This window comes from Artibeus jamaicensis, unplaced genomic scaffold (assembly GCF_021234435.1).
Source record: "Artibeus jamaicensis isolate MK-2021 breed Jamaican fruit bat unplaced genomic scaffold, CSHL_Jam_final contig_311, whole genome shotgun sequence".
NCBI lineage: Eukaryota > Metazoa > Chordata > Mammalia > Chiroptera > Phyllostomidae > Artibeus > Artibeus jamaicensis.
In genome coordinates, this window is record NW_026521717.1 from 8,131,359 (window position 1) to 8,147,728 (window position 16,370).

General features: G+C 38.9%; 1 protein-coding gene and 1 pseudogene across 1 annotated transcript in view; one reads left to right on the plus strand and one right to left on the minus strand.

Annotated features, from left to right (window-relative positions):
• The window catches only part of HECW1 (HECT, C2 and WW domain containing E3 ubiquitin protein ligase 1), a 675,231-nt gene that overhangs the window by 269,034 nt on the left and 389,827 nt on the right, over nt 1-16,370 (minus strand). Inside the window, exons 12-14 of the mRNA XM_053662971.1 lie at nt 4,737-4,879; nt 2,795-2,916; nt 499-684 (exon numbers count right to left, since the gene is read on the minus strand). Coding sequence (XP_053518946.1) covers nt 499-684; nt 2,795-2,916; nt 4,737-4,879 — 451 coding nt within the window. The remainder of the gene's footprint in view (nt 1-498; nt 685-2,794; nt 2,917-4,736; nt 4,880-16,370) is intronic.
• On the plus strand, nt 9,064-10,693 carry LOC119047684 (coilin-like; annotated as a pseudogene).

The window sequence follows — 16,370 nt, forward strand, 5'->3', positions numbered from 1 at the left end:
ACAGAATCAATATGCCCCACCACTGTTTAATACGCTGTTTTAATGAGAACTGAAGACTTATTAGGGAAATCACAATGAGTGTTCTAATGTCATTCCCATTTAACAAATAATTTCATTCTTTGAGAGTTACCTGTCTAAGGAGGCAAAATAATAGAACAGAAACTGGTTTCAAGTTCCAAACCTAAATTTAAAAACAAGTAGGCAGTAGTTCCTAAATTGAGGAGATTTTTGCCCCCTCAGGGGCCATATAGTAAGGTCAAAACTTGGTGGAGGTACTATTGGTCTCAATGGGCAGAGGCTAGGGCTGCTGTTAAATATACTACAACACACAGGACATAAACCCTACTGTGGATAGTTTTTTCTTCATTCCTCCTGGGGGCTAACAGCACATCTCACATAGGCTCTCCTCTCCTCATCAACCTCTTTCCCTACATTCTCATTGTCTTCTTCAAGGAAAGAACCCCTTTGATGAAAGTCCCACAGAGCAGTCACACTCACCTTTCCCTGCTGGTCTGTTTTGACTTCCCAGCCCCGAGGCAATTCCAGCCTTGTGTCTGCAAACATGTTGATGAAATTCACCAGGTCCCGGTTGTGCTGGTAACGTTCAAAATTGCGAGCATCCCGCCGGATTTTCAGAATCATGTGCTTTAAGCAGGTGCTACTGGTGAAGACTCGGTAAGCATTCTGAGATGGGGTCAGAGTTGTTTGGGGTAGGGAGTGAAGGATTAGGAAAAACACAGACCAAGTACATTTTGAGAACCTTAACATAATGCAATCTGATTTCTACACAGCAATTTATTGTGAGCCTCAGAAGCAGCAATCTTGCTCAAAAATTAATGAGCACTCGTAAACAAACATGAACCTATTTGTGATCCCTATCTACCTGATGATCTATAGCCTTGGACACAGTTGACCCCCTGATGCATCTCAAAGCCTCCCTTCCCTTCTCCAATTTCCTTCTCCCTCAGCAGCTTGGCTCTCTTGAGTCTCACTCTACATCTTTGAGCATCTCTTCTTCATGGATCCTTCCTTAACTGCACAGGTCTACCTTTCATCTGTCTACAACAGAAAGTATTAATTTAGGGTTCTGGAATTTAAGGCAGGACTCCAGAGGTCTGTGACTCCTTTGATTCATCTGTAGAAATCTGTTTGTGTGTAGCAGGGTTGGGGAATGAGAAAAACAAAAGTTTCAGGAATTTTTAATTGTGTAGATGACAATTTTATGGCAAATGGGGATGATGTGTGCATGTGATAAAAGAGAAGATTCCTTGCAGCTGGAGCAAACTGGCACAGTGGCTCCTGCTGGCTCAAGGCCCCCTGGTGCCCAGTACTGAGAGCATCAATATCTGGCACCCTTGTATCCCTTCAGAATTTAACCCTGCCCCACAGGGCAGCTGCTTTGGGTCTAACCACTGAATGTCCCAATAGCTTCTCAAATATAACCTACTAAAAACTGAACTCCTCCTCCTTCTTTGCCACCACCTTTGTCACCTCATTAAACTCTGCATCTGTCTAATTGAGTCATCACTTAACTCAGGTGCTCAAAAGCAAAATAGACTCAGAATTTCTGAAGACCTAACCTCTTCCCCCTCTTCCCCCAAAACACAGTGATTTCAAGCAATGTTATTGATTCCACATAGAAATATCTCCTGAAATGAGTCATTCCTTTCCATTAGCCCAGCCAGTTAATTAGCAAACCTTCATCTCTCACTTGAGCAATTAAATTAGCCTTTAGTCTTAGCCCTTCAGTCTTTCTCACACTCTTCTGCCAGAAAAAAACTTCATCAAATATCCCCAATTATATAATTCCAAGGTCTAAGACTGCTGTTGATCACTGTTGACTATTAAAGTAAATCCAGGCTCCTTTTCATGTCTTACATGTCATTTCCCTACTTTTTCTCCAGCCCCTCTTTCCACTTCTGCCTGTCACCACACTCCAGCCACATCAGACTAAACACCAAGCCCCTTCACAGTTGCTTCTTTTCTCTCTCTGCCTGGAACCTTTTCTCCAACCACTTTTAACCTTCAAGACTCACTTCAGTAGTTGTCTCTTCAGAAATGCTCCCTGATGTTTCATCTTCTGTGTTTGCAGAACATTTGATTCCTCAGTGAGGTCAGGCTATGCCCTGTAAGGTTAGACTGGTCTTTTTGACATGTCTATTGCTAAAAAAGAGGAAGTTCTTACTTCCTCTTTCACTTTAAGGTGTCACCTTAATTTGCCTTGTGACTCCAGCACCTAGTTCTGTGCCTGAAGTATAGAAAATGCTTTTCAAATGAAAGAATTAATAAATACAGTGATATCATGTCATTGTTTTCTTGAAAAGACAAAAAAGAATTTAAAATGACATATCTAAATATCATATCAAATTTAACTTAATTATGATATTTGAAAAACTAAAAGGAAAGCTATTTATTTATCTAGGAGAAATCTATTTAAAAATTATTAACAAAAGTGAGTTTATAAAATGATTTAAGCTACAAAGGAATCCGTCAACTTCATAATCTTATTCCTTTAAAATTTTGACCAAAAAACCCACATATTTCTTTCCAAAGTACTTTCAGTGACATTAAAACATTTCAGCCTAACAAAAACCTGCAGAGTATAGAGTATTTCCAAATCTAGCTCTTCTTCTTTTGGGGAGACTTATAGAACAAAAAGGGTGCACTGAGCTATTTTTTTTCTGGCCTGGGCTAAAATGCTACTTTTTTATGTAACAAACAAATTGGCAAATTTGTGTTTTTTGGTCTTGATGGAGGCCAGGCCAGACTCACTCTGCAATTTTGGAGCACTCACATAATTAGCATGCAGTACAGTGAAGAATTCAGGATTGGTGATAAACTTGACCGCTGGGGACTGCAGCAGCAAGGTGATTTTTTGTGAGTTCACTGGAGAAAGTGACCCTTCTCTCCTCAGATCTGGAAAAAGTGAAGCAAAGCAACAGAGTACATTGGAAGAAAGTCATTTCAAACACAGTACTTCTCTCTGCATACCAGCAGCACACATGCCTTCATTTACACAGCTGAGTGGACTGTTGGTTTTAATAGTAATCTGACCAGGAGTCAGGTGTCACAGTAATAATGCCAGATACCACAGTGATCTGACCAGGAGTCATGTCACTTTGTGTATGTCACTTAACCATTATTTCCTAGGAGTGTTTCTGTATAATTTCAGTTAAACTTGAGTTTTTATATATTTTGTCCTTTTTATGCCAATTAGTTTTTCTTATTTTTTTACATATTGCTAATCATAGATAACGTAGATTGTTTGCAAAAAGTGCCACAATTTTTCCCCTTCCTGCATGCACACCCATCTGCATGACACTTTGAAGTTTCTCCCCTTGTTGACTGAGCTGGCTATGTGTCTTGTTTTAACCAACAGAATTTGGCAGAGGTTTGGAGCCAGGGTTTCAGGGAAGACTGTGTGTCTCCACTCTTACTTAGAGTTCTGCCACCACCATGAAAACAAACTTGGGCTAGCCTGGTGCAAGTTGAGAAGCCATGGGGAACAGGGACAAACTGCTCCATCTGAGGCCCTCTCGGGGCAGACAGACCATTGTTGATTCAACAACTGACCAAGGATACATGGGTGAGCCCAGTGGTATCTCAGGAAACACCTAGATGAGCTCTATTCAAATTACCCACCTGCAGGATAAATGTATGGTTGTGAATTTAAGATACTAAGCTTTGGGATGGTTTGTTACATAGCAAATGGAAACATATCTGATAGTAAACAGAAATAAATCTTCTGCTCCTTTAATTCTTATGTTTTTTAATTATTCAACTACTTTACCACATCTCTCTCAAGAGGTTAAACAAAGACATTAATAACAGAAAATCTTACATAAGTCAGTTTAGTTAGTATATCTGGTAAAATACATTAAGTAAAACTAATTAAAATTGTTGGTAGAACTGTGTACATGCATGTGAAAATGCTCACTGTTCTGCATTATAATAAGGAGCTGAGACCTGGAAGGACTAGGAGTACATACTTGTTTGCTAGACTATTTTCTGAGCCTTCTTTTTACAATATATTTTTCTCGCTTAACTCAACTTAAAAATGTGGATTGTTAATATGTCATTGTAATGCTTTTATGTCATTATAGGTATAAGTAGTGAAAGCCATTTTCCTATGCAAGACACCTGGTGAATGCCTACAATATTTGGTAAAAAGGATGTTGGGTGGTATGCATAACCATAGCCTGCTGGAAAATGTCTTTGTTCCCATGTTTCTCCCTCAAGAGGAGCTATATTTTATTTAAAAAGCAAACAACTAATTATTCCTATTAATAATGTTGTTATATGCCTTTTATGAAGTAGAACATGAATTTTTATTGCATGTGTTATTTATAAGTAAAAAATCCGTAGACAACAAATAAATTAACCTAACTAGAAGTGATGAAGCCACTGAAAAAATTGCCTTGATACACAAGTATCAGAGCCAACCCAGCTCTGAGCTTCCAGACTTTATCAGCCTCTTTTCTCCAGACCCCAAGCCATGGTGCTAGTGTTCTCTTTATGTGAATCCCTTTCTCCTTTATTTTCTAGTGTTAAATTTCTGTCTGCTTTATTTTGTTGACACCTTGCCTCTTTCTTCTTTTTCTTGATCTCCACCCATTCCACTGTTCTCTTTCCACAAGGTCACAGCTCCATACTACGAGGTTGGCAAAGGGTTCACACACTCTGTCACACAGCCACTAAAAGCCATCCCAGAAGTCTGGGGATCCCTCTCCCCATACCTAAGCTCAACTGAGAAGATTCAGTCTCTGAGTCACTCTCACCACCTCCTCCGCCACTTCCTGTTGGAACTTGCTCGCAACCTTGGCTACTAGAATCTTCTTCGAGCCTCTCTGTTGCAATGGTTCGTTGAATATTTTGATACCTTTGCATCAGAAAATGGAAAGACAAGAGTTAACTTTTGCTTGTTGGCGTATTGGGGGCTGGTGCTTCAAATCAGGTAGCTGGTTTGAAGCACATATCAGGTGCTTCAAATCTGTAAAAATTGTCTTGAATGACAGGGAAAAATGCTTAAAATTCCCACAAGAGAGCCAAAACAATTAGCAAAATAAATGTTTCTGGGTGATTTGACCTCTCTTTGTTTTCTTACGTATGATAAGTTTCAAGAATGGTGGCTTCTAAAACACCAACATAAATGATAATGATTCATTTAAAAAAAGCTATGCCCTGCATTAAATAAAATCTGGCTAATTCTAAAATATAAGACCATGGAAAGTAAAATGTTGCAATTAAGATATCAAATTGTTTCTATATTACTGTAATAAGTCTATAAACTAAAATAGTTCTACTCACTTATTTTTACTTGACAGGAAACTCATATGGCTGACAGGGGTTGTGGAGATAAAAGCATGCAAGCAGAAAAATGTTGTGGATATTGAAAGGTGGTGGCAGAGCAGCTGGAATCACCATTCACTTGCTCCCAGACCTGAACTAGCTTCACAGCCAAAACCCAGAGCAGTTGAATCAAAAGTCCAGCAGAGAGTGAGTGAGAGTGTCTGTGAGTGAGTGAGTATGTGAATAAGAGAGCAGGAAATGTGCAGCAGTGAGCAGGAACCCACCCACCTTCAGGGTGCCTGGGAGCAGGGGCCAGGCTCTCCAGGTAGAGCTGCCACATCTGCCCAGCCCATCATTTCTGGCTGCACAGAGTCAGGACACCTGTGGCTGTGGATCAGTTCCCGAGCCACAAGCTACTGGGACTGAGAAAGAAGGCCTGAGAGGTATGGGTCTCAGAAATAACACAGCAAGAGCAGGCCCACCCAAGGTTTAAGAACACTGGAGAGAGCAAGTTCAGCACTCCACCATCACTACTGCCCTGTGTTATAGTATAGCTGTGGGGTTCTTTCCAATGACATCTGGGAAAGATCCAGAGGAAAACTTATCTAAAACTGTAGGAGGCTCTGAAAAGCTGTGGCCAGCCCTGACTGGGAGACACCCTGTGATTTTGGGGTAGGGCAAGTGTATGTAGAACAGGCCCCCAGAGACTGGTGCTGCAGTGTGGGGGGCACACAAAAACTGTTTTAAAAGATGAGCTGAGGTGACACCCGAGACTGGGCAGGGAGCTGGGGATCATACCCATATGCAAGTGGAAGCAGTGGTTGTGCTAACCAAAAATTCAGAGAGATTGTCACACTGAAGGAACTGTAGGATCTAACCCAGCATGGCTCTCAAGTAGGGGACTGTTCAGAGTGGAGAATTTGGGTGGAAACTCCTACAAGAGAGCAGCTGAGACTGGAAGGCAGGAGCTGCATGCCTGAGATTTGCTGTAGCCAGCCAGATCCTTTCATATAAGCAATACCAACCCCCCACTTGTCGAGTGACAGGCTCTGCAGATCAGCAAGGTCAGGCTCAGTAGTCTCCTGCTGGGTACATTTCCACAGGGGGAAAAAGAAAAAGCTCTTAAAGTCCCCTTCACCAAAAACTACAAGTTACACAATCCCTCAGGCCCTAATCCTCTCAGTCTTTTTTATGATTGTCACTATTTTCTCTTTTGCATAGATTTTTAACATTCATTTCTTATCTTTCAAGATTGTGCCAAATATGTCAACAGGTTTTATATTATAGTTTATTTTAAATCCCATATTTTGCTTTGCCTTTCTCCTATTTAATTTTACCTTCTTCCTTCCTCCTCTTATTTTTGTTTTAAATTCTATTTTCTCTTTTGCTACAACTTGTTTTTATATACCATTACTATTTCTCCCCCTCCTCCAGCCACTCAAAACAAATTTTGTTTGTCATTAGTTATCTCAAATTCCTTTTACCATTCTTAAAGTACCTTTATTTTCTCTCCATCTTAATCAATCTTTGCACATCGGTTGTGGATAAGGTGGTTGTAGTTGCATTTCTTCAAATTAGATATAAACAGTCATTATTTTATATTCCAAATCTCAAATTTTATAGTTTTTCTCTCCTACTACATTTTGCCTTCATCCTTCCCTTTCTCTTTCTTTTCTTTCATTTAAATTTTAAATTTTAAATTTTCTCAGTCTTAGCCTGGTCTTTATTCCTCACTCTTAGTATTCCTTTTCCTCTGTCTTCTCCAAATCACATCTCTTTCCTCTACACATCTCTTAAGCTTTTCTTCTTTTCTTTTTCCCTTCTATTCCCATCCCACTAATATTAATCTTAGCTCATTTGTTGTTGATATTGTCATGGTGGATATTTTTCTCCAATAAAGATGATATTTGTTGCTGTTTTTTTCTTTGTCTCTCTCTCTCTATATATACACACATATATATGTATGTATTTTCCTTCTCTCTACATATATACATATATATGTGTGTGTATATATACCTATATACACATATGTATATATACACACACACACTCACACACAAGTTCTTATTGGTTTAATCCTAATATCATACCCTTCCTTTCTCTTACTCCATTCTATCTTCCCTCCTCCTTTTTAAATTTCTGATGTAAATTTTATTCTTTCTCTATTTACCTTGTCTGTATTCCCTACTGTTATTATTATTTCTCCCTTTATCCTTGCAAAATCACTTTTCTTTCAGTTAGTTATCTCATATTCATTTTCCTTTTTTATAATAGTCTTCATCTCCTTACGCTGTTATTAATATTGGGTATTTGCTATTGATAGTGTGATTGTGGACTGGAGTTATAATTGTGGGTGTGGGTGTGTTCCCTGGGCTGTTTGTTCTGGCAGCACTTGCACAGCAGTATACAAATTGTGGTGCACAGAATGAGTTTCAGTTTACCTAGCCAAAGAGAAGGGCCCACCAAAAACACCCAACAACCAAAACCCAATTATGACCAGAGAGCTCACATAAACAGCATAAAGGGCATCCCAAGAGCATCAAGCTAAGGATATCAAGAGGACTGCCCCATTGAGTCCCACAAGTCTCTTACCACAAAAATTCACAGAAGATAGGGAGTAAAAGCAGATCCATTTAATACATAGAAACAAACAAGAAGAATCACCAAAATTTGGGAGGAAAAACAGACCCCAATCAAAAAGAAAGAGAATCCACAGAAAGAGAGTTAAATAAAATTAAAGCAAGTAAAGCTATAAGACATTGAGATAAAAATAATAGTTAAAAAGATGTTCACAAAGCTTATGAGAACTACAAAGAATTCCAGGGAAGTGATAAGAAACTTACTGTGAACTTCACGAGCATAAAAAAGGACATAAAAACTGTCAAGAAGAGACAGGAGGAAATAAAGAATACAATTTATGAAATAAAGAAAACATTGGAAGGAATTAAAAGCAGGTTATATGAAGCAGAGGACTGTATCAGAGATCTGGAGAACAAGGTAGAAAAAAAACACCCAGAAGGGGCAACAAAACTAATCAAGACTCATAAAGAATGAAGAGGGGTTAAAGGAACTGCAGGACATCATGAAATGTAGTAATATCTTTATAACAAGGACCCCAGAATGAGAAGATGAGCAAGGGATAGAAAACTTTGCTTACTCTGTTAGAATAGAGGAGAAAATTATCCCTAGATATCTTTCCTTACTTTTTTGCAGCAAAATGTTTAATATTTACATTGTTGAAAGAGTTTATGAAATGTGGTAAGAAAGTCAACTGGAATATCTAACTTGTAAACAGACACACACACTAATATAGACACACAAAAAAAAACAAAGAAAAAAATAAACTTTCAAACCAAGACAAACCAAACAAAAAACAAACAAACAAAGCCTGAAAACAGATAATTCTCATTGGAGGAGCTACAAGTGGTACAAAGAAATACTAATGGGAACAAAAATCGAACCTTCCTCCAAGAAGTGAAATGTAAGAACAACCAAAATGCTAAAAGTACCTCTTAAGTTAGCAAAAACACACCAAAAGATAAAAAGGACCTACAACCAAGATTAATCTACCCAGGAGAACTATAATTTAGAATCTAAGTACAGATAAAGAACTTACCAAAAGCTAAAGGAGTTCATTACCATCAAATCAGTATTACATGAAATACTAAAGGGTGTTCTTTAAGAGAGAAGAAAAATGATAAAAAAATATGAACAATAAAATGGCAATAAATACATATCTATCAAAAATTTACTCCAAAAATCAGATTGAGCAGGATGGCAGCTTCTGAGATTGTTAGACTAGGGCTTCAATTTGATTATCTGCCACCAGCCACCCCACACTGCATGGACTTCTGGCTTCACTTGAAGAAATGCCAAGTAGTTATGGATCTCATTAGCCTCATCTGCCAGTGCTTCAGTTTCAGTTCTGGAGTTCCCTTTGGCCCTTACTTGGAAGGGGACCTCTTGTCCCAGGGGAAGAGAGAATGTCTTGTATGAGACAATCATCGCCTCAGAATAAAGTTAGAAGAGAGAGAAGTCACTGAGAATCCTGTAATAGTCAATAATGGTGATGGTACTCATTTCTTACACAGAAAAGCAAAAAAGTGGTCATTTAAGTTAGAAGAGGATGAAGAAACTGATTATAGACATTCAAAGAAGCACTGGAAGATGCAAGAGAATAACAAGAACACCTTGAATCTAGAACCAAAAGCCATCACAGATCAGAGTGTGAAGGAAAAAAGGGGGGGGAACAAAACCACATGTGATGTGATAGATGAGAAAGAAGAAGAAAGAAGAAAACCACCAAATAAAAATAAGAAATATGTATATAGAAAACAGACAAAGAATCCCAGGTCTTCTAAAGCACAGACAGTGAAAAAGGGGCTGTCCAGAAGTGTGGTCCTCCAAAAGTTTCTCCTGCTAGAAACAGCCTTGTTAAAGCCAAAATTAAAGGTGGCATGGACATTCATGCAATAGATAGTCCCAGTTCCTCCTTAGAATATGAGTCTTGTGATGAATCCACCAGTAATGGTCTCAGCAATGTCACCTTGGAGGTCAGAAAGTCCTCAGAGAAAATATCAACTACAATATCAAAGGAAGGGCTCTACTCTGCAAAGTAGCCACAAAAACTAGCTTTAACTCCATTCCCATTGAGGACAAGACAGACAGAACATCATCTCCTTTTTCAGACTCTAGTTCAGTCAGAGGATGAATCCGTGATGCCATAGAGCTCCCTGAACAAGGCTGCAGGTCTCTTAAAGACAGCAGTCTGTTTTCAGGGAAAGGTTGTCCAGGCCCAGGGCCGTGCTTACAGACTCCAAATGTCACATGATGGAAGCACAGTGACTCGGACAGTGGCAAACTGGCTTCTGGTCCTCCTCCCAATGTGACTCTCCCCACTAGTTTGGGAAGAGGTTGGTGCAGAGGAGAGTACCTAATTTCTCATAAGTGAGTTAAGGTTCGGGGCATTAGGGGAGAAGTCAAGGATGAGGGCTTGCTATTCCTTGTGTATTAAATAGAAATGCTGACCATCATCAGCAGCAGCATTTAAGTGAAGTGTTATCAAGCTTATCTATTTGATAACACTTCACTTAAATGCTGCTACTGATGATGGAGGAAAGATTGCATTTAAGCTTTTGGAACTAACATACGATTATCCCCCTAATGTCTCTGACTATAAGGAAGAAAAAACACTAAGCTGCAACCCAGAGATCCAGCAAGTAGTATAGAAATCCTTTCATCATTATCCACCATGAAAGAACCAGGGAAATTTAATTTGGTTTATCGCAATGAAAATGGAACCGAGGTAGTGGAGTATGTTGTGACACAGAAGAGGTGGATCACTGTTTTTTGGAGAGAGCTAACTAAGCCAAGATTGATTGTTGGATCCTTGAATAACACATAAAGTACAGAGTTTGCCTGAGTATGATGTCTCTATTTCATAGTTTATAAATGCCTCATTTGTGAAAGTGACTCTAACCAGAACTTAAAAAAAAAGATCTAAAAGCTTATGCATTTTTTGTTATCTTTACTACATAGGACAAAATATCTACCTCATCATTTAAAAAACATGGGTGTGAGTGAGGGGGGAGATGGCTGTGGGGTAGGACAAGTGATTCTGCTTCCCCCCAGGAACCTGAAAAAAACCTGGCTGATTGGAGGAGGAGTGCATCAAATAGCCAATAGGAACCCAGCACACAGGAAGGTAGGACTCCAGAAATTGAAGTGGAAACTGAATGATCAGATGGTGAGGAGATGGCTTCAGGTCAATAAGGATGGAGGGAACAGTGCAGAGGTCATAGGCCCTCCACCACGCCGCACCAGGGAACAGGCCAGTCCGCCTTGGTCGCTGGGAGCCGAGGGCTGGCAGCAAGGTCCTTGGGAGAGAGACAGTCATCAGCTTTCTCCCTACCTGGCCAGGTGCAGTTTGAAAAATGCTGGGAGATTGGTATTTTAGGGTTCTTAGGATACAAAACCCTAAAATACCAATCCAAAAGAACCTATGCACCCCAATGTTCATAGCAGCACAATTTACAATAGCCAAGAGCTGGAAGTAACCTAGGTGCCCATCGGTAAATGAATGGATCAAAAAATTATCATACATATACACAATGAAATTCATTTTTTTTGTAATTTTTTTATTTAGTTATTTTTCAAGTACAGTTTTTTGTCTATTTCTCCCATCCCAGCCCCGCCCCCATCCTGTGCTCCCCACGTCCCTCCCATCTCCACACCCCCTAGCTCTCGTCCCTGCCCCTGCGTCCTTCACATTTGTTTTTCCAAATCCCTCCCCCCTTTCCCCTTAAATTCCCTTCCCTCTCCCCTCTGGTCACTGTCCCCTTGTTCTCTATTTCAGTGTCTTTGTTTTTATTCTGCTTGCTTGTTTGTTTTGTTGTTTAGCTTCCTGTTAAGAATGGAATTCTATGCAGCAGAAAGAAAGAAGGAGCTCATACCCTTTGCAACAGCTTGGATGAAATTGGAAAGCATTATGCTGAGTGAAATAAGCCAGGTGTTGAAAGACAAATACCATATGATCTCACCTTTAATAGGAAGCTAAACAACAAAACAAAAAAGCAAGCAAAATAAAAACAATGACACTGAAATAGAGAACAGGGAGACAGCGACCAGAGTGGAGAGTGGAGGAAATTGCAGGGGAAAAAGAGGAGTGATTTAGGGGAACTAGTATAAAGGACACATGAACAACAGTTAAGGGAGGTGGAAGTGGGAGAAAGGTGGGGAGCACAGGACGGTGGGTTGGGATGGGAGTAAAAGACAGAAAACTGTACTTGAAAAATAATTAAATAAAAATTAAAAAAAAAATTAAAAAACCCAAAACAAAAAAAAGGACACATTGACCAATGGAACAGAACAGAGAGCCCAGAATCTCTGTTCTCTTCCATTGGTCTCTACACTCAATTAATATTTGACAAAGGGGGCAGCAACATAAAACAGAGTAAAAATAGTCTCTTTAACAAATGGTGTTGGTATAACTGGACAGCTACATGAAAAAAAAACTTGAGCACCAACTTACACCATACAGAAAAATAAATTCAAGGTGGATAAAAGACTTAAATATAAGCCATGGCACCATCAAAGTCCTAGAAGAGAACATTGGCAAGAAAATCTCAGATATTTCACGCAGCAACATTTTTACTGATATATCCCCTAGAGCAAGGGACATAAAGGAAAGAATAAACACATGTAATCTCATCAAAATTAAAAGCTTTTGCACGGCTAAGGAAAAACAGTATTAAAATAAAAAGAGAACCAACTGTTTGGGAAAACATATTTGCCAATCATACCTCAGACAAGGGTTTAATCTCCCAAATATATAAAGAACTTACATGACTCCACTCTAAGAAGACAAGCAACCCAATTGAAAAGAAGGCAAAGGACTTGACCAGACATTTCTCTAAGAAGACATACACAAGATCCAGAGACACATGAAAAGATGCTCAATATCACTATCTATCAGAGAGATGCAAATTAAAACCACAATGAAATACCACTTTACACCAATCAGAATGGCCATCATAAACAAAGCAACAAACAACAAGTGTTGGAGAGGTTGTGGAGAAGAGAGGACCCTAATCCATTGCTGGTGGGATTACAGACTAGTACAACCATTATGGAAAACAGTATGGAATTTTCTCAGAAAACTGAAAATTGACCTGCCTTTTGACCCAGCAATTCCACTGCTGGGATTATATCCTAAGAACCCTTAAACACCAATCCAAAAGAACCTATGCACACCAATGTTCATAGCAGCACAATTTACAATAGCCAAGAGCTGGAAGCAACCTAGGTGCTCATCAGTAAATGAATGGATCAAAAAATTATGGTATATATACACAATGGAATTCTATGCAGCAGAAAGAAAGAAGGAGCTCTTATCATTTGCAACAGCATGGATGGAACTGGAAAGCACTATGCTGAGTGAAATAAGCCAGTTGTTGAAAGACATATACCATATGATCTCACCTTTAACAGGAAGCTAAACAACAAAACAAACAAGCAAGCAAAATAAAACCAAATACACTGAAACAGAGAACAGGGGGACAGTGACCAGAGTGGAGAGTGGAGGGAATTTCAGGGGAAAAGGGGGAAGAATTTACAGGAACTAGTATGAAAGACACATGGAGAACAACTAAGGGGGGTAGAAATGGGAAGAAGGTGGGGAGCACGGGGGGTGGGCTGGGATGGGAGTAAAAGACAGAAAACTGTACTTGAACAATAATTAAGTAAAAATTTTAAAAATACATGGGTGTGTTGTTTTTCTAGATCTTTTAAATATTTAATTTTAGTAACAAAAATTAAAAACATGACATTCCCTGTATGCATTGTTATATGCCAGTACATATAGTTTCTTGTTTTTTATTTTATTTTTTGACCATTAAGTAGCCATCGTCAGAAGCAGTTTATAAATACCAAGTGCAAGAAAGTGCTGCATACCTTGTCTCAGTAAGTTTTATTAAGTAACATTGCAAAACATGAAAGCACATTGCTTGACCTAATTTTTTACATTTGTGTTATTTTATTAAATGTGGAACATCTTACAAATTTCAAGTATTTTATACTTGTAACTGTCAGGACTTAACAAATACTAGGGTTTGTTGCAGGCAGTCAGTTCAGAAATCCTTTCACATATTTCTCAGGTTTAAAGTGTAGGGTTCTTAGGGCCCTGTGTAGAGCAGTGAACATGAGACCTGATATGTGTGTTGGGGGGAGAACTCCTGTTTCATGTGGTGAGAGGGTTTACTGTGAATTCAGGCCAAGAATGCTGAGATCTCCTCTTGCTAGGAGATCTCAAGCACCTGGCTGAGCATGCTGGAGTGAGGATCTTGAACAGAAACTTTTTTTTTCCTGTGTGATTATTCAACACAAAGGTAAAATGGTTAAATATATACTGTGAAAATTGCTTTCTTTTAACAAAAGATTAGATCCTGCCTTCAGTTTTGCAGAGTTTTTAATAAAACTATATTGAACTAAAAAATGTACTCTAAAAATCAAAATAAATGAACAAACACAACAGAAACAGACTCATAGATAAAGAGAACATGTCGACGGTTGGTGGATGGGATTTAGAAGTCTAAATTGGTAGTTACAGAATAGTCATGGGGTGGGAAGAACAGCATAGGAAATATAGCCAATAATATTCTAATAATTATGTATGGTGTCAGATGGGTATGAAAATTATCATAATGATCATTTTAACTTACTAAGTTAACATGTCTAATAACTGGTGTGTACAACTGAAACTAATATAATAGTATGCCAACTATAACTGAAAACATTTTAAAAAGTGATTGAAAAATAAAATAAAAATTTTATCCATTAAAAAATGAGGTTGTAGTAAAGCTATTGTTGCTGGCAGAGCCACAGAACCACTTTAGGAAGCATTAGACATCATAATCAAACATCAAAACCATGTGGATCTCCCTGGTCTGCTCTTTTGGTCATGGAACCCTAAGGAAACATTCTACTATACTACAACTTTAATATTTAACAGTCCCAAAGACATTATCAAAATAGTAGTAAAAAGCAATAAATAGAACATCTACCAATAAGGCAAATTAAGTTAATTAAATTACTTTTATTTGTTGGAATGCTATACAATTATTTAAATGATAATTTTAAGACTATGAAGCATTATGAAAATGTTTATAATGTATTAAATAAAATGTGAATATAAGCTAACTTTATATTATTATTACCACTATGCAAGGATTGTACATGAATATAGAAATTGGAGGTAAAATTGTTTTAAAAACTAAATCTTGGAGTAGTAGGATTATAATTTTTTTTAAATTTAAAACTTCTATTTCTCAGGACACCAATGGCAGTGGACTCAGAGGAAGTTATACTAGCCAGGACCAAATGAAATTACAGCTAAATTGTAGAAAAATTGTCCCAAATAACCAATGGAAAACTAGCTTGAGAGAAGCCTCGTAACCAAGGATTCACAGTAAAAACCACATGGAGACTGGTAGGAAGTGCAGAGGTAGGGGAGAGCTGGCTGGGCTCCATGGGTGTTAGCTGAAGTTCTAGAGGATTAGCTCAGCTGTGGGGGCGGGGTTTACTTTGAAAAGTGTGGAATTCAGAACTACAAGCTGGGTTCCCCAACACAGAACACCAGAATCAAGAAAGGAACCAACATAACATCTGGCCATGAAAAGCAGCAGGGTTTCTGTCCATCAGGGACAGATGGCTAGAGATGCAACCACCCTCTTAAAGGGACGACATATAAAATTTCATTTGCATCCACTCACCCTGGGCTTTGGAGGAGGGAGGGCAACGCAGAATAGAACTGCATGAGGAGAGCCTGGGGTTGGTGGACTTGTGGAGAGAGCTGAAGGGTCAGCCACCAGTATTTCTGTGCTCAGTTGTTCTCCCATACTGCAGAAAGCACCTTTCTTAGTCAGAGTACTCCCTTTCATGTGGTATCAGCCTTGAGAGAAGCAATATCCCCACCCATTGGAATTTCTCTCACCCCATCCTGAAGCGCTTATACTCTGCTGAGGAGTTTCAGCTTGGGGCTGTTTCAGACAGATCTCTGGATCTCTGAGAGCTTTGAGACATTTGCTGACCCACTCCTGGGGCCAGTACTCATAAAAGCCAGCCTGGAACTCAGCTTGGATCTTTCCAGATGTACCCATGCTTATCAGGGGGCATGAGCTGTAGATCTCTGACAGCATTAAATAGGTCGCCCACAAATTAATAAAATAATAGCAATCAAGACTCGCTTATAACAGGATCCATATAACATACACAAATGACATTATTAGTGTACCCAGTTCAGGTAATCAGAGGAAATGTGGCACTCTGTCCCATAGGACACCCACTACATAATGCCTCCCCATCGAGACTGAGAGTCATAGCATATCTACCTAATACATAGAAACAAACACAAAGAGGCAGCCAAAATGGGGATACAAAGAAGCAAACTCCAAAAGAAAGAACAAGAGAATTCTTCAGAAGAACTAAATGAAATAGAGACAAGAAATTGATCAGATATAGAGTTCAAAGTAATAAGTATAAGGATGCTCAACAGTATGAAAAAGGGCATAGAAAAGCCCTGATAC